Here is an 18,548-nt window from a genome sequence, read left to right on the forward strand (position 1 = left end):
CGGTGACGTTTACCTACCGACAATCGATCGTGTACGCACCTTTCGCGATTCGCACGAATAGAAAAATTGCGGTAGAAAACCCAGTTGATGACACATCGTCGTCCAAGTGATTCGTATTTTTTCTCTTCAACGAATCGACGAATAAACGTTCCTATGGAATTTCGATTCCATCGCTTATTCCTGCGTTTATTACTCGTCCAAGATAACGCGAGCTCGTTAAGACTTAAATGTAGTCAGATTGCGGGCAGAATCGTATGATCATTCGCAACCACGTTTACCCTTATCGAGTCTGCTGTGCGTTTTAAACAGTACCACGATAAGAAGGTGTAGAGAATTTTGTCTATTATTTTGTTTATAAGACTTCCTCCCCTGCGACTCGTTGTGCTGTAGGAGCTCGCAAAGCGTGGCGATGGCATCCACACGTAGCGTGGTCCGGTAGAAAAGTGGGTCGTGAAACCAGGTCACCGAGACAAGTGGCACGTCGTCTCTCTGTGTGGTTGCCTCGTAACACGTTCCCGGTTCCCTTCGTCTGATCTACGCGGGGAACCGTAGCATTACACCTTTGGTTATTAGTGAAAGTTAGCCGGTAACTTTCGACTTTGACAATGATGACTCGACTCGCAAACGAATCGCCTTGCCGATACCAATCTGCTAATAAATGCTACCGCATTTCGTTTTACGTATTCGCGTGCAGCCGTATTCCTTCCTTGGCGCGTGATTTCAAACTTAGGGAATGCTCCTCGGCGTGAGCGCGACACACGATCGTCGGTTTCATTCCATTTTCACTGCGAACAAAAGGATACGTTTAATTTTTAAAATAATAAACAGATCGTATTTTATATTTATGGTTGTAGCGGTTTAAGTCCGAATTTTCAAAATTTATATCAATACTGTTCTTCAAATCTTAAAGACATCATTCACATTCGTAGTCGATTGAAATGTAACTGCACTCTTTAACAAGGTGGCTTCATTACCGAAAAGATAAACCATACATCGGTACAAGTATACTTTCGACAAACCTTGTTCAAGAAAAACTCGACGATTATATTTAATAAAAGCGAAAAAATAACTTGAAAGAATATACTTTACCATTCATCATTTTAAATTGGTCGTCTTATTTTCAAGCTTTCCTTTGCATGTTTCACGTATATATAATATACTTCTCTGCTCTTTCTTTGCACTTTATGGTTGGAAGTATGCTACACAATCATGCAATCAAATATCGTCTATTGTTTGTAAAATCCACGCACACACGCCGAGCTCCCAAAATTTTCCCGCGAATTTCACAGTCGTAACACCGAGGCGGTTGGAAGCGTAACAAAAGCACAAATCGCTTAAACGAATTATGATTTTCGGGCAATTAGCGTCTAACGATTCGATTTATAATCGCATCGCAATTATGTTCGTCTTTCGTCGGTCACTGCATGACACCGCGAAGAAACGAAGAGAACATCGCGACACGCGGTTGACTACTGATGAGGAACGGAAATACATACAGCATCCAAAGACCACTCTCTCTTCTCCGCTATGTGTACATACAGTTTCCATCGTGCCTTCACTCCCTCCCCCTCCCAGACCTTTCTTCTTTCCTTTCCCCATTCGTTTTCTCTCTTTGACTTGTTCATTTATTAACTTGTTTATTTGCCATTAACATTTCTCTGAAAAGAGGTAGGAATTCGGAATACCAATTTTTTTTTCATTCAGGTAGTCTCGGAATAGATAAAAACAAATAATTTTTAGGGATATCTTTAGAGAAAGTCATAGCAAATGTAATGTATAGGTATAAACACTCGGACCTTGCAAAACATATCAATTTTTCAATTTTTTCTAAATTCAAAAAACAAGCAATAATATGGGACAGTACTGTTTTTGTGAGAAAGAAGTTACTTATTATTACCTTTATTATTTTGATCTAATTTTGTTCGTGACATCTAAAAAAGTGAAAAAGGCTGAAAAGAACATTGACATTGGCCATGAAACTCGAAGTAGCGTAACTATCGGCGATAAACTATTTAACTCTCGCCCGTGCGAAAGAACCCTTTCTCTCGATGCTATGTCCACAAAAAAATTTTGTTCCCAATATTGAGTGTCGAGAGTAAAACTCTCCGAAATAGATACGTAGCATAAAACTCCTGAAAGAATAACAGGAACGAATATTTGGTTCATCGTTATTAAAACAAGTTAGGATATACTATAAAACGAACACTAAATATTATTCAATAAACAGTACTATACAAGTATATCATATAATGAAAGTTATGTTAATATTCTGAATGTGCCATTTGTATTTAAACAATCATTTATAACTAATTAATTTCATGAAAAAGCTGTAGAAAAATCAGAAATATTATCAGGGGCTCATGAAGTAATGAATTAGTCACGAGTAATATTTTTAGGAGTTATATTTATAAGATTATAATAGAATTAATGGAAAGGTAAAGGGTCGAAATAAAAGACACCTAAAATACCATTAGTTTGATTTTTTATTAATGTATGTATACATTTCACAAGTATCAATACTAAATGTATTTGTATCAAAGAGTGATGCAAGAATTAATTTTTTTTTAAGTATAAATCATTTACTGTCACAGTCATTAAAAAATACAAGTTCAAGAATTAAAATTATGATAGCGATTATTATTCTGCCAATATTTAATCTCAATTCCAAACGCTACGAGCGCAGAGGTCGCATTCTAGTCTGTATCGATAATGTTCAGAAACTAAATATTGCTCGTAATTAATTTTCAAGTTATTGTTATTATAGATTTACTAAAATTGAGTGTTTAATATCACATTATTTGTGAATTTTCTATGCAGGAAAAAAAATATCCACACGAGAAGGTAACATAACATCTTATTTGTACAGAGTGTTACTTAGAATTAATAAAATTGTCTAATGATTTTTCGACATACATATTATTAACTATTCGTCATTTCTTCGTCGATTAGCGCTTCGTTTTAAATAACTAGTCCCATCGACTAATTTTTCTGTTTCGCGAGATTTTGTATTGTCTCTGTCGTAATTATGTCGCGTACGCCAATGTTCGCCTTTTTTATCATAATTGCGTTCCTTCGAGTGTGATCTTCTACGTTTTCGATGTTTTTGCGTTTTCCACGATTCCGTTGAATCTCGCGAACGTTTATCTCGATCTTTAGAATTAGAGTGTTCGTACGTATGATTATTTCGGGAATTCGAACTTTTACGATAGTTCTGCGAATTCTGAAGAAAAAGATTACGATATCTGGACGGCGATTCATTGAACGACGGAGATGCACTTTGCGTTGAATCGTCAAAATATCTATTCGAACTTGGAGTTTTAACAATGTCTTCAGTTTTCGTTTCGTGACAAGTTGGTTGAATTTCTGTTAGTTCATTGGCGTAAAATTCCATCTGTTGATTTATAACCTCTCTAAGAATTTCCGTATGTGATTTTTTATTTGTATGAACACCTCTATGTTTCGCCCTGCGTCTTTTTAAATTACGTTCTTGCACAAGTAACTCTAAGAAAGACAACTTCTTGTCCTTGTTTTGACATTTTCTGAAACAAAAGATGAACATTCCATAAAATTTTGTACATCCGGTACGAATGGAATAAACACTATTTATGTAAACTTACAGGCTGCGTTCATCGGTAATATCGTGACCAATGTCTGTTTTAACTGTATTAGAAACAACATATTCATATAATACTTTCCTCTCATCGCACGTGAAATCTGAGAAGATTCTATCAGATGTTCGTGGAACTAATCGCTCACCCAAACCTATCATCAGTGTTAAGAAATTGTGTTTTGAAAGGAGATACATATTGTAAATACAAGTTAAATGAATAAACATAAAGAAGATATTTCATAATATATAAGTATTTGGTAAAGGACATGAAAAAGGATATATAGAGCTTATGCCAAGTACGACACTCATAACTTTCTGGAAAAAATTAAGCAATTTAAAACATGTAAAGATACTCTTTTAAGTTTTCTTTTACTGTACTAACCAACTTTCATTGTTGGATCCTTTTCCCTTGCTTCTTGCAAAATTTTATTTTGTAACGATGCATCTGCAAATTGGAAAAAACTCTATTATAAATATAACATTGAATTTTTTATTTTAACCCAAAATATCCATTCACAAAGGGTTAAACATGCATAATACCTACCTAACTTTATGGAGAAAGGAGAACATGAAGGTAACATTGACTCTGAGAGTGGTACATCGAATTCATTGTAACCTTCTTGCTTCCACTGGCAGAACTCCAAATGTTGGTCCAGAATATCCTTCCCAATTCGATGAGATGAATCATATGGGCATACCAGACGATTATCATTCTATATAAACAAATACATGTTGGTTACATTTGTAGATTTGTAAATTTTCAATTAACTTACATCAGTTTCTATACTTTCTACTGTCCAACCGACCACAGAGGTAATGTCCATAATATCTTGATGGACTTTTTCTGTAAAATCTTTTAAATTTTGATATTGTCCTTCGCGTTGATCCAACGAACAACTTAACATCTCTACTTATTACTTAAAGTGGTTGTGTACGATCAAACGATATTTAAGAAATTTCTGGAAATATTCGATCTACGTGGATATTCAAGTTTCAAAATTTCACTGCTGTGAGCATCAACACAATTGTTTGTGCAAAATTACTAAATTAATACTCTAATTTAAAGCTAAGAATCTTAATATTGATGAGGTTAGACGTATATAATATACTAAAAACCATAGACAAGATATGGAATAGATTGCACATTCGGTAGGAGTTTATGATAACCTGGTTTTCTCATATGAACTGAAATAGCGACCTTGTAATATTTTGTATTAATAACAATTTAGATATAAATGCAATAGTATATATTTTAATATTGCATGTCGTAGATACGTAAAAATACGTATATAAATAGTTCAAGGCAGTGGTTCTTAATCTATGAACTAAAAATTATATTGACCTTAAAAGGATCATAGATTTGTGGGGGTTCAAGAAATTGTATAAGGAACCATTAAATATTTAGTTTTGTTACATTTATTTAGTCTTAATTTTGATACGCTTACAACTACTTACAGCTTGAAATTGAATAAAAAGCATAATAAAGTATAAACGTTTAAGAATCAAATCAAATAATTGCTTATAGTATTTGTAAACATAATATTTAAATCGAATGCACCTTCTGTGATGTTGCGCGTCCGGCGGCGTATTTCCGAAACTTCGTAGGGAATTCGGCGGGGAACGCTGCCCGTGGAGTGCTAAGGCACTCTGCTCCTTGGACGCGGGAGTTTCAAACGGAGATCGCTAGATAAGGAAAATAATAAATGGATACAACGATTTGAACATACGTAAATAGAACTTTAATTAACTCAATAAAGGAATATAAAACAAAACAACCGAGATTTCGCAGGAATTATTATAACCCGTTCGTACACTTCCGCTCTCTTAATTCAAAATGCTTCTCTCTTTAATCAACTCAAATGATACATGTACGATCTCGCTTAAGTTACAATGCTACGTCCGTTCACTTTCGATCTCCGGATTCAAGTGTCGCTCTGCCGGCCGGTCGAGGCCCAGCCCACACGTAGGCCCCTCCCGATCGTCTTTTCTTTTATTCGGGCCAGGCGCAAAACTCTCGCACGCGCGTTCCTCGGCACACCCCCCGATCCCTCGAGAACGGTCCTCTGCGGCACGTGGCCGTCATCGGCTTTTGCACGCAGCCCGTTTCCGGCAATCGATAGCGCACGGCCCAAGTCCTGGAATTACACACCTAGGAGAAGGGATCAAAGGGGAGCTCACGACTATCCAAACATCCGTTTCCAATAAATTATTGGCTAATCTATGACCCGAAGTGAAGTCATTAAAAGAATCTCTAACCACTTTTAAACCGTAGAATTGGCGCGGACTCCACTTTGTCTCCCTTTCCTATTACATTCGTGTAATCTGATTTAAACCTCGCGCCCCCCAGAGCTTCTGCTACACGGCGCCAGGCGGCGACCGCAACAGTGAATATAAATTAATAGTAATGACGCCATTATAGTTATTGTAAACAGTGTGGCCAGATCGGGCATAATTGAGTGCATCGAAATCGACAACAGTGACGACGAACTTCCTTAGCGTCTAACGGAATGGTGGGGATAGCAGGCATACACTACCGCACGAGCCACGTGTACGTGAGCTCGGCGCTTGCGCACAACTTCGGGAAATCGATAAAGAACGCTAGTGTCAGCCTTTCCTTCTTGCTCTTGTAAAAGACAAAACAACTGAAATACGATCTCGCGATAAGTGGCATACGATTCCAAGTCTCGACTGCCCCAGCATTTTTACTTTCCGACCTATATGTAAGGTATAAGGAAATTTATAAAGTATCATAATGAAAAAAATTTTGAAGTTTTTTTTTAGCGGAAATACACGTTTTAGGACCCCCTGATCATATTGTGACTATTGAAAAAAAGACATTTTTTTTGTTCCTCAACGACTAACAATAAGTGAATTTCAATAACGAAAAAAATATTTCGAAATTTTTTTTTAGCGGAAATACACGTTTTAGGACCCCCTCATCATATTGTGACTACTACAAAAAAACATATTTTTTTTTTGTTCCTATGCTATTGACATGATTGCGTCTAAACGGCTGAATGAATTTCAATGAAACTTAACATTTAAGTTTTATGTTCTCGTTTTAAGGTCTCATTATATTTTAAGCGTGATCAGCTCCCATATAATGATGATTATACGTTTTTAGTTTTATAATTATTTCGATACATACACATCATTTGTAACAAATTTTTAAAGCGATTTATATAAATCTTAAGAAGGATTAAGATCAAATATATTTTTCTCCTATCTTTCCTAGACAGGAAAAATTAAACGAAATCTTATGCCTTGCATACCTACCTAAACCACATAAAAAACGTATTCCACAAATATTTTAGAATAATGTTGTTCAAAGCAGTCTTACTCGTAAAGGGTTAATTAAGGGTTAATTAAAATGAAAAACCACTCTTAGCCAGTACCGTGCACGCTACAAAAATAGATTACTACTGACTTTTCCCACTATGTTTTTTAATAACCGTATCAAATTGTTACACACAATCAAATGTTATATATTTGACTTAACTTTACATAACAAAATAATTGTAACGATAGGTAAAAGAATAACGTGCACGCTACCGTTCAATGGAAACCACGGGAAGGTGGTGGTCACTTCCATCAGGAGGGAAATGTAAAAAATTGTTATTTCTTTGTAACATTATCACATGCCGTATATTAAAATGTTTTTATTAATGTAATGAAATTACAATATAATGAAAAACTAACTCGTGAATGCATTAATTTTTATTAATATACACACGAGCCATAAAAATGGAAAAATGATATAATTGTTTACATTTCCAAAGGATGGGATGTCGGGATAGGACGTTTGCGATTAAGCTGGCACGTTATGTCGTGCATTGTTGCTCTTACGGTACCGTGACGTAAGTGTAACAAGGCGCGACATTCTACGTCATAGCCACACTATCTACAGCAAGCAATTTCACTAACTAAAAATATACGGCAAAATATAAGCAAATAAATGAAGAAAAAAATGATAGTTAGAGCAAGCAGAATAGTATTTACAGCAAGCGAAATACGTAAAAAGAGTAACAACACGAGACAAATTGAACGACTATTTACATATTAGCGATGTCCAAAAAAAAATATTTTGGACATCACTAACAAGACTGCGGTTGCAGTGTAAGCGCTTTCGCGTGACGTTATGGCACATACATGCATCACACCTTGTTGCGCCTACGTCACGGTACCGTTGACGTAACAAGACCAGTCTACCGCGACGTCGCATGAAAATGTTTATACTGTCATTGCAGCCTAATAGTACGAATTTACTAAAGAGCTTTTCTCTGGAGAGAAAAATCTCTCTAGAGAAAAGCTCTGTAGTAAATCGGTACCTTAATTTTCGTCATATGACGTAGCGGGAAAATTCTCAAAGTTATTGTCATATGTTGCGTTTAATCTTAAATTACACTTTTGCTTCTTAGCAAATCTATGATATAAATTTTTGGAATACAATAGAGCTAGATGATCGTCATCTACCTCCATGGGTTGAGAGTTTTCCCTCTGCGCCTTTAACGAAGATTTCACAACGCAAATAGAGTTGACGCTGGCCGAAGAAAGTTTATTCCGTTTCTTTGTTTTTATGTCAGGTAACATGGAAAACAATCTTTCTGCATCGGCATTGGAATTTGGAAGTGATCTAATTGTATTTACTAATTCAGGAAATTTAATTTTATAGTCCAAATTTCGCGTTAATAAAATTGTTTTCCAGAAACCATCGAATTTCATCTCGATAAGCGTCTGTCTACCTTTCGTTGTAAATTCCAAAGGCAATACTGACCATTCTGTTTGCAGTCCTTCTTCGTCGAAACCGCCGAATTTCTTAGCGATTAAGAGAACATTTCTGAAGGAAATGTCTCTATTTGTATCATTTAATATAAAAGTTGGTTCAAAAACATACAACATGCTAAGAAATTCGTCATCGATTGCCAATCGATGACGAATTTCGTTTGCAGCTGTAATATAAAACATTAAACAATTTTTCCTTACGGTTTCTACGATGTCGGACTTGCCTTCTGCATTCAGTTGATGCAGAAAATTAAGACACTCTGTTCCTAAATTTATACTATTAAATGGAAGTTGATTTTCGACTACAGAAAAATTCATCATTCTTACTAAATCCATGTGTTTCAAAAGCTGCGGTTTCAGAAAATTGCGTAATATATCGCATAAAAGTTCTGCCGCAGTCTTTTGAAGCAAATGAATTCTTGTCTCTTGAGTTTGAAAGAAAATGCTAAATTTATAAAAAAACTCAAGAGCGTAATTTAGAAAATAAAGATATGCTTTGGCCTCTGGATTTTGCATCGAGATTAACAGACGTTCCCCGGACTCTGATTTCTCGCTTATTGTCAATTCTTGCAAAAAAAGCAATACAGAGTCCCAATTCTCTAAAAGTGTAACTACGGATGTATAATGCGATAACCATCGCGTAGAACACAATTTTAAAATTTTTCTGTCGGTTGTTTGAAAACATTGCTGAAATTCGCGGAATATAGCCGAACGTTTGGGACTACTGTATATGAAAGTTGCTACTTTTCGTAACAACTCCTCGCATATGTCTGGAATGGTATTGCACGCTTCGCGCACTACCATTGCAGACAGATGACATGGACAGCGGACAGTCAAAAATTTGTCCCTGCATTTTGTTGCAAGCTTTGTCATAAAGGACGAGTGTCGCCCTGTCATGACAGCAGCGTTGTCACATGACAACGCGACAATATTTTCGAACGGAATTTCTCTTTCTATCATGGCAATTTCAAATGTTTTATATAAATTATCTGCGTCACAATTTCTGGCATCAAGATGTAATAATTCTACCAATTCCGTTCGAACATCCAAAGTCTCGGGTGCAACATAACGAACAAGAAACGTCATCCATTTCTCGTTGGTCGAGTCGGATGTTTCGTCAATATAAATAGAAAATTTAGTGTTTTGTAAAACACTAGAAATACGTTTTGTTTCTAAAGGATACAAAACGTTTGATATAATATTTGAACACTTTGTTCGACCGAACGACATATGTTTCAAGACATCAGGATCTTGCCCAATGTCTTTGAAAACTTCAAGAATCGTCTCTGCGGTTCGATACGGAATATTTTTTTCGGCTATTAATTTGGCAAATTTGATTTCCGCGGATTTTATCCTTTCATCCAACGACAGAGGCGATTCTTCGGATTGCGTCGTAAAATTATTATTCAAATTGTCTGCGTTATCGTTACTCTTTTTATAATTCTCAATGTGACACTGAGAATCTGCATGATTATAAATCGTCGATAATCGACATGAAAATTGATTGTTGCAAACCGAACAGAACCACGAATAAGGGTCGCCATCGACTTTATGCAACCATGGCTTGAAATAATCATTCTCAAGCCATTGAGGCATAAAAGTCCTTTTAGAAGTACTATTTTTTTTATGACACCCAGATTCTCCGTGTCTATACACGTTTGAGGAACCGCAAGAATAAGACTTATTGCATAAACGTACAATAAAAACGACTTCTATCATGGGGTACTGCACGTATCCATGATTTAAATCTATGATCATTTATCCATGAAGATAAAAAACCGCGCTTACACTTATTCTTCGATTTCACAACCGTTTCCATGATATAAAAGCAGAAAAGCGAAAGAACAGAAAATTACAGAATACCTACGCGAAAGCTTTTTTTCAATTTAAATGTCTCAGAATGACCTACGGCACGTACGAAATAAAGTTCTATTGAATGAATAGCAGTATATAGACGACAATTTAATATATTTCATTTTGCAGAAATGAATTTAGAGGGGAATCAAAAAAAAAGGAAAGAAGAATATAGACGTTCTAATATATGGCATGTGATAATGTTACAAAGAAATAACAATTTTTTACATTTCCCTCCTGATGGAAGTGACCACCACCTTCCCGTGGTTTCCATTGAACGGTAGCGTGCACGTTATTCTTTTACCTATCGTTACAATTATTTTGTTATGTAAAGTTAAGTCAAATATATAACATTTGATTGTGTGTAACAATTTGATACGGTTATTAAAAAACATAGTGGGAAAAGTCAGTAGTAATCTATTTCTGTAGCGTGCACGGTACTGGCTAAGAGTGGTTTTTCATTTTAATTAACCCTTAATTAACCCTTTACGAGTAAGACTGCTTTGAACAACATTATTCTAAAATATTTGTGGAATACGTTTTTTATGTGGTTTAGGTAGGTATGCAAGGCATAAGATTTCGTTTAATTTTTCCTGTCTAGGAAAGATAGGAGAAAAGTATATTTGATCTTAATCCTTCTTAAGATTTATATAAATCGCTTTAAAAATTTGTTACAAATGATGTATATGTATCGAAATAATTATAAAACTACAGACGTATAATCATCATTATATGGGAACTGATCACGCTTAAAATATAATGAGACCTTAAAACGAGAACATAAAACTTAAATGTTAAATTTCATTGAAATTCATTCAGCCGTTTAGACGCAATCATGTCAATAGCAAAGGAACAAAAAAAAATATCGTTTTTTTCAATAGTCACAATATGATCAGGGGGTCCCAAAACGTGTATTTCCGCTAAAAAAAAATTTCGAAATTTTTTTTCATTATGATACTTTATAAATTTCCTTATACCTTACATATAGGTCGGAAAGTAAAAATGCTGGGGCAGTCGAGACTTGGAATCGTATGCCGATTATCGCGAGGTCGTATTTCAGCTGTTTCTCTTTTGCAAGAGCAAGAAGGAAAGGCTCACACTAGCGTTCTTTATCGATTTGCCGAAGTTGTGCGAAGTGCCGAGCTCACGTACACGTGGCTCGTGCGGTAGTGTATGCCTGCTATCCCCACCATTCCGTTAGACGCTAAGGAAGTTCGTCGTTACTGTTGTCGATTTCGATGCACTCAATTATGCCAGATCTGGCCACACTGATTGTAAACGCTCACAGAATCTTTTGTGAACACAAGTTGATAGCAGTGGCGTCACTCTAGTCCTTATGAGCATTCATAGCGCCAAACCGAATTAATGCTCGTGTACTTGATCCAAACTGATCCAAACCGATCTAAACCGAATGTACATGGTTAATTCTACATTATTACGGTAAAAACCGTAGAAAGTGCCTTATTTTACTTAAATACGTCTTTACTCATCGTACGGTGCTGGATTGCACTAGTTCATTCGGTATAAGTATTTAAAATGATGGACCAGTGGCAAATTGAATTAGCAACAGGAATGTATAATGTTACTGATCCATCAGGAAAGTATCAAATGATACAAGAAGTAGGCCATGGATCTTTTGGACGAGTATACAAAGCACTCGTTCGACACACTCGTAGAACAGTAGCTTACAAAGTGATTGAAAAGGTAAACAAAACATTCTTAGTCCAACAAGACTCTCGTTAGTTCTTGTTCCTTCCATTAATTTCGTACCTTTTGCTTGTGTTGGTGCTGGTGTAAACAAAATGTGATCATGCAGCGTGGTAAATCATCCAAGGAGCTGAATAGCTTGCGCCAAGAGCGTGAAATCCTAAGACAAGTTTTTCATCCAAACATTCTACAAATGCTCGATTCCTTTGAAACAAAAACTAAGGTACCAATGCATGTTTCACACATGTATAAAAACTATACATTTTACATTGCATGAGAGTAATTTTTCCTTCAGATAGTAGTTGTGACTCAGTACGTGAATCAGAGTTTGTGCCATTTATTAGATGAGAAAGGTCCCTTGCCTGAAAATGATGTGCAAAAGTTAACTTGCAATCTTGTTTCCGGCCTTTGGTACTTGCACTTCAAAAGAATATTACACAGGTTAGCATTCTGATTCCTCAATGTATTTCCTAATGCTAACAAGTCGTCCATTTAGGGACCTTAAACCGCAAAATGTACTCATTAAAGACAACGGAGAGGCAGTGTTATGTGATTTTGGGTTTGCTCGTTGTATGAGCACAAAAACACAGGTGCTAACTTCTATAAAAGGAACACCATTGTACATGGCTCCAGAACTCATAGAAGAACATCCATATGATCATAATGCAGATTTATGGTGCGTTTTGCAAGCTACAAGGTTTGATGTACATAGTATACAAACCATGTTGTTTTCAGGTCTCTTGGTTGTGTAGTTTATCAAATGATCCAAGGTCTTCCACCTTTCCAAACAGATTCTATTTTGCATTTAATCGAATTGATCAGATTTGAATCCATAAAGTGGTCGCGTTTTCACGTCGTATCGCAAAAATGTAAAAGCTTCCTACAGGTTGTAATTCATTTACATAATTCTTCTTAACCATTTAAGTTTCTCATTGTGTTTTCATTTGTCGATAATCCATTTATAATTAGGGACTACTACAAAAGAATCCGTCGCAACGGTTAACGTGGCCTGCCCTTCTAGAGCATCCTTTTCTCGAAAAATCTCTTTTAAAAGTCAGCAGTATATCTACACCATTCGCTACACCCGTACCCGTGAGCCAGGCTACAGAAAATCAGCCACAGTATCTCGATGTTGATATGAATCTTACAGATTCACAGGCTAAGTACATATATACAATTCTATTCGACATATTTGACTGTGTGTTTCATCCAGTAGGGAATACGCGTGTATGTACGTGTGTGTCATGAACAAGTTTGCACGGCAATATGAATTTCGATTAACGATAGTTTCACGTTAACACAGATTTTTAAGGGATACTGTTCCAACGGCGTATGGGGGGAGAACTTTGGAAACAATGGTAGATCGTAAACGCGTGCCACCGCTTACGTCAATCCCGGAAAGCAAAAGCCTATTCTGCAAACACGATGGACCTTTCAGGGTATCGTTAGCGCACAATATGTTTGTAGACCATTCAGAGTCGTGTCAAAGCGTCGAACAAAGGCAAATGCAAAATCGAGAAGAGGAAGAAATGATGAACAGTAACAGGTGCGTTGAACCCGAGGACGATACGTCAAGTTACGAGCAACTAGTTGTTTCGCCAGAAACTGAAGCAGTTTATTATCAGAGAAACGAATCGTATACCGGAAGAGACTATTCAGCGGGCGATGGCGATGTCGTATCGCATAATAACAAATTACCCGATTGGAATCCGAAAGCTGTCGAAAGTCCGATAGAAACCGAGGAATGGATCGCGTTTTTACAAAAGTCCATGGAGGAAATCATGAACGGCGAATTGGACTCGCTGCTTCAAGAAAATTGTGTTTCGGTATTGATATCCCCGTTGAGAAACTTGACGGTTAATTATCGAGTTGTCAAATACATTGCTTGTCTGTTGTCCTTACCACTTGCCCTTCCATTGAAGCGACCTATCGTGTTTAAGATACAGCGAGTCTATTTGGGTGTTAAGGTTGTACCGAATTTAGTCTACGCTCTGAAACTTTTAATGTCCGAACGATCCGAGCCCCACGAACCGTACGAAAAACTCGAACCCACGAACGCAAAAACCAAATTGGCGTCAAAATTGACCTCGGACGAACTTCAGACCCTGGAATACACCATACTCGTGCTTTGTAGTTTAGCTCATGCCCAACAAAAATTTCTTACTCAGTTCTGTAACGCTATTTATACCGTGAACGGGTTTGAGTTTCTGCGGCAATTGTTGCTCTTGAAGAAGAAAAAGACACGAATAGTCGCGGATCTAATAGCGATTTTCAACCATATATTACGTACTCTCCCGAAAAAGGCTCGTCTGATCGAAGACGTCATTTTATTCCCATCGATGTCGTGTAAGTTTCACGATGGGAAATGATCGTTTTCCCGATAGTCTGATTAACGTTTACATTAATACGAATGAAATATACTTTTCATAAAAGGGCATGCGGATAAACTGTTCGTTCAACTGGTTACACATTCGGAAGAAGTACTTATAAGGAGAACTTGTCACTTGATTAGACTATTGGCCATTCATTTGCGAACGTCTGTAACGTGTTTCTGGAGTGGAACATTGAGGAACGCGCTAGAGAGATTAATAGTCTCGGATCCCGACCAAACCGTGCGGCTCGTAAGTAATAGAATGACTGGATAAAAATTATTAGAAAAGAGACCTGGGAATATGTACGAGGGATATTTTTAGGCCGCAAAAGATGCAATCACCGAAGTGAAGAAATGGAAGGTTTTTCGAAACGTCGAGTGACGTATCTACTAACGCGCTTTTGCGTTCAACGACACAGTATTACGTTGCCTTTTTTATTCTTTTAACTAAGAGTCGTAACTTCATCGTTATCTTTATTTCTACGAAAGCATTATACACAGATTTGCTTTAAACAAAGCCTAAGCAATACTTAGTCGTCTGAAATGATTATACGAATTGATTTTATACTGAATTAAAGATCCAGTCGATAGATATATTGTCCGACGAGTCGTTGCCCGAGCTTCCTTCAGGTTGTCGACCGTCGCATTCATCTTTGTACATCTTTTGTAGTTTCAATATATCCTTTCCGCTGAGTCCTTTTCGTTGTCCGAGCTTCACCTTTTCCTTCTGCGCGACGTAAAGAAAAACACACGAATCGTGATTGCGATTAACGTAGAGTCGGTCTAGTTTACGCGTAGCTCGATATTTCGTACTTACCCTTGGTGTAATGGTTGGTTCGCCATTTTTCGAAAATGCATGCGAGCTGTAGTGCATCACGCTCATATAATCGTAACCGATTCCGTAATCGGTGACAGTATTGTTGTCGTACTTGTTAAAATTGTGTTCCTTACCTAATACGGTAAAGAAAACATTACAATTTGGTCTAGTATGTTCGCCAGTAGCGGATCGGTAGCTCACCTCGCTTGACGTTTTTCCAGTGTATCATGACCCATTCGTCTCGATTCGCGGCACTTTGTTGATGATAAAAGCCTAACGCGTGCATGAACTCGTGAACGACCACGCCATGTTGCACACATCCCGGATTTTGTAAGTTAACCACTTGTCCCTGATTGTGTCGACCAACCAAGGACCAACATCCCGACATTTTGCCCTCTATAGTAATGTAGTTGGCGTCCGTTTTGTTGTAAGGCCGGAAACGTAAGCACGTGCTGTCGTGATATTCCTTTATAGCGCCCTCGATTACTTCGATATCTTCCTCGTCTACGCAAAGGATCGCAAACGCGATAGTACGTGTAAGCAGACCCGTGAAATATAATATCAGCGGATAGTGATTCCTCGCGAATAAGTAAATCGAAAATAATATATTTTTTTTCCGTATGGTTTCGTTTTACTAGGAAATCGATTTTGAAAATTTCTCAGACACGCCTGCATTTAACCGAGTTCTTGACTTCACGGATCTTGGTACATACCGCGGTATATCCTTGCGATCTTGTTTCCATATGTAAACCGTAAGGTCATGATTTACATTTTATCGTTCCTATTACACGATATCATCGACGCAAGCTAAACTAGGATCTGCAATAAGCAGGGATTGAGAAGGTTCTGAAAATAACTGTTACAAACAGATAAATAATTAATCTTTGAACGCGTAACACCATGTCGAAACTCGGTTAAATGCATGTAAATCTAAAGACGTGTCAAAATATAATTTTCTAGAAAGCGAAGCCTCGTAGAAAGAATTTTATTCTATATTTTATTACGAATAATCATCCTTTGCTGATAATGTATTTATCAGGACACCATGTATACGCGTACGAACAGCTTCAACCCGTTGGCTCTATCGCTTTCGTAACGAATCCAACTATAATTACCGAAATCCTCTTCTTTTATGTAATAAGGCACGATTCCTCCGGGCCAACGGGACGCAGTTTTCACCAAACCGTTCTTCGATTCGTCCGGTTCCCCGGTAAGCATTATGTCTCCTTCGTACAGACCGCTCAATTCCCAGAGGTTCTGTTCGTCTGCTTTCGTCCACGATCTGATGCGGCTTGCTGTCGACAACAAATAAAGAAGACAGATTGTATATTGTATTTTTTTTTTTCTCCTTTTTCATTTTCCTTTTATCGATCGTGATCATATACCAATCGTTTCGTGAGCGTGTCTCTCGCCGAATGTGCCTCGGAACTTGGGTGTCGGCGGGACGTCTGTTTGTTTCAGATCGCGACCGATCGAGTTCGAATTCGTACCGATTCCCATCGTTAATACCAAGAACAATACCGTTATCCGTGCAAACGCGATATTTTTACCATCGACCGTGCGTCTCATTTTGTACGCGGTGGACGAGAAATTCGTTCGATGCTGGTCTTCTTCGACGAACGACGTAAACGCTGTAGAAGTTCAATTCCCATCGTATCTTTATATACGCGAGGAAGTACGTAAACTAGAAGCATTCGACACTCGTCTCACGTATCCTGTTATCGAGCGTCGCTTGATAAAACTTGGTCGTACCCGATACGGATGACCGTTTCCGTCGATCCTGCAACTTATTTTTCCACCGTGTAAGAAATTTTACGCAACGAAGCGATCGACGCTCGTCCACGACGGACTTCTCGCCATACGGGACACAGCAGCGTCGACGAAAATCTGTTGAAAGCGCAAGGTTTCCGTTAATCTCTTCCAGCGATACGATGCATCGATGCAAATTTATGGAAAACAACGATAACGAGATCGCGAAGCGCATACCAATTCGGATTTTTATCTGTTTATTCCTAGTTGCGATATCCGTTAAACGTCAAAGCGTAGACACTTGCTTTACCTTACCTATGCTTGAAATGTCATACATCGTTACCATTTTTCGAAAGTATCTTACGGTCCCTTCGTTCGATGTGAATTTTTAATGCTTTTTCAGGAACATCTTGCTAAAAATACGTAAGACTTTCTCGTATGATTTTTAAAACACATTTTAAGTACGTTATTTTTTTTTTTTTAACCGAAATAATGTGGTTGTTTTTCCTTGAAGATAGCAAGTTTTATAATAGGAGATGAAACTCCAAATCATCACTGATCCCCTAAATATACCATAATATATCGCGAATAGGAATTTAATAAGTTTTAGGAATATTACCTGGGCGAGGTCAGTTGACGCGAAGAAAACGAGGAAAGATAGGAATCAAAGGAAAGGTAGTTTCTTTTTGTCCACTCGATATCATTGATTTTGAAGGAAGGAGCGAAACGAAATGATAGAACTCGGAGCAATTCGTGCGTTCAAATCCTCGGTACGCATACCGATTCCAGATGCTCGAGGCAACAGCGATCTCGGTATCGGTTGGTATCGGATGTAGGTCAAAATGATTCGGTAGTCGGCCGTGTAATTCAGTACATGGACATATATCATCTTGGAATCGTTTAGTGCCTTTCCCTCCCAGTCACGTACTCTCTTATATGTCTTGTCCGATTGTTGTCCGGTGGTGTTTCATTCGTCACCACCACCGCAACCGTTACAGCATCCTTTCGTAAAAAAAAAAGAAATGGCCCTGCTATCGCAACCCTTGCCAAGTCGAATCGTTTCAGGACGAACGGTCACCTAGAAAATGTCGATTCGAGCACAGTGGTTAGCGTCGGTGACATCTTGCATTCACACCACCTTACCAAAGTATCGTATATTCACATTGGTTATCTATACTGATCGCTCTTTTTTCGTTTTGTTTGTGTACGTACAGCGAGAAATATTATCACCAGCAAATTAAATAGGACATAATAAAATTATTAAAAAAGATTTAACGATAGTTGCCTGCCCGAAGCGCTAATCGTTCGAACACGCACGCTCCTATTATGTAATTACGTAGGTCAAATTAATGCGGAAAGGATACGTTGCGACTACGCGACAACGATCAACCGTTAGAGGTCGCAAATAGTTAGCCGCATACCTTTATCGCTAAGAATGATAAAAACAAATCTCGCCGCGCGTCGATCAAGAGTTTGCGCGGTCCTCGATCGCGAATTGCAGGCCTAAAAGCGATTTTTCTCGATGGTATTACGATTCGATGGGTCAGGGCATCGTGTCGGGCGTTTCCGAATTCTCGAAATTGCATTGGAACAACAGGGTCGTTTCACCAAGTTCGTAATCATGCCTGAAAATCTTCTCAAAGAGTATTGAAAGCAAG

The 18,548-nt window shown here is 37.7% G+C and overlaps 3 protein-coding genes across 3 annotated transcripts; 1 reads left to right on the plus strand and 2 right to left on the minus strand.

The window, feature by feature from the left end:
• Positions 1-2,690: 2,690 nt before the first annotated feature.
• LOC122401012 (U11/U12 small nuclear ribonucleoprotein 48 kDa protein-like) lies at positions 2,691-4,708 on the minus strand. The gene is made up of 5 exons (XM_043402865.1): positions 4,384-4,708; positions 4,155-4,323; positions 3,993-4,055; positions 3,618-3,762; positions 2,691-3,539 (listed from the first exon to the last, which is right to left on the minus strand). Exons 1-5 carry the CDS (start codon positions 4,513-4,515, stop codon positions 2,924-2,926), a joined length of 1,125 nt encoding a protein of 374 aa, XP_043258800.1. The 5' UTR covers positions 4,516-4,708; the 3' UTR covers positions 2,691-2,923.
• Positions 4,709-11,590: 6,882 nt separating this feature from the next.
• Positions 11,591-14,836, plus strand: LOC122400953 (serine/threonine-protein kinase fused). The gene is made up of 9 exons (XM_043402749.1): positions 11,591-11,950; positions 12,063-12,176; positions 12,249-12,394; positions 12,450-12,629; positions 12,689-12,839; positions 12,923-13,116; positions 13,257-14,299; positions 14,387-14,574; positions 14,647-14,836. Exons 1-9 carry the CDS (start codon positions 11,783-11,785, stop codon positions 14,704-14,706), a joined length of 2,244 nt encoding a protein of 747 aa, XP_043258684.1. The 5' UTR covers positions 11,591-11,782; the 3' UTR covers positions 14,707-14,836.
• Positions 14,761-16,698, minus strand: LOC122400954 (seminal metalloprotease 1). Its single transcript, XM_043402751.1, has 5 exons — positions 16,527-16,698; positions 16,257-16,436; positions 15,343-15,645; positions 15,142-15,275; positions 14,761-15,051 (listed from the first exon to the last, which is right to left on the minus strand). Exons 1-5 carry the CDS (start codon positions 16,639-16,641, stop codon positions 14,887-14,889), a joined length of 897 nt encoding a protein of 298 aa, XP_043258686.1. The 5' UTR covers positions 16,642-16,698; the 3' UTR covers positions 14,761-14,886.
• Between the last annotated feature and the right edge of the window lie 1,850 nt (positions 16,699-18,548).

The sequence above is a fragment of the Colletes gigas genome, unplaced genomic scaffold, assembly GCF_013123115.1.
Source record: "Colletes gigas isolate AHSC1104 unplaced genomic scaffold, ASM1312311v1 Colletes_gigas_Sc00021, whole genome shotgun sequence".
Classification (NCBI taxonomy): domain Eukaryota; kingdom Metazoa; phylum Arthropoda; class Insecta; order Hymenoptera; family Colletidae; genus Colletes; species Colletes gigas.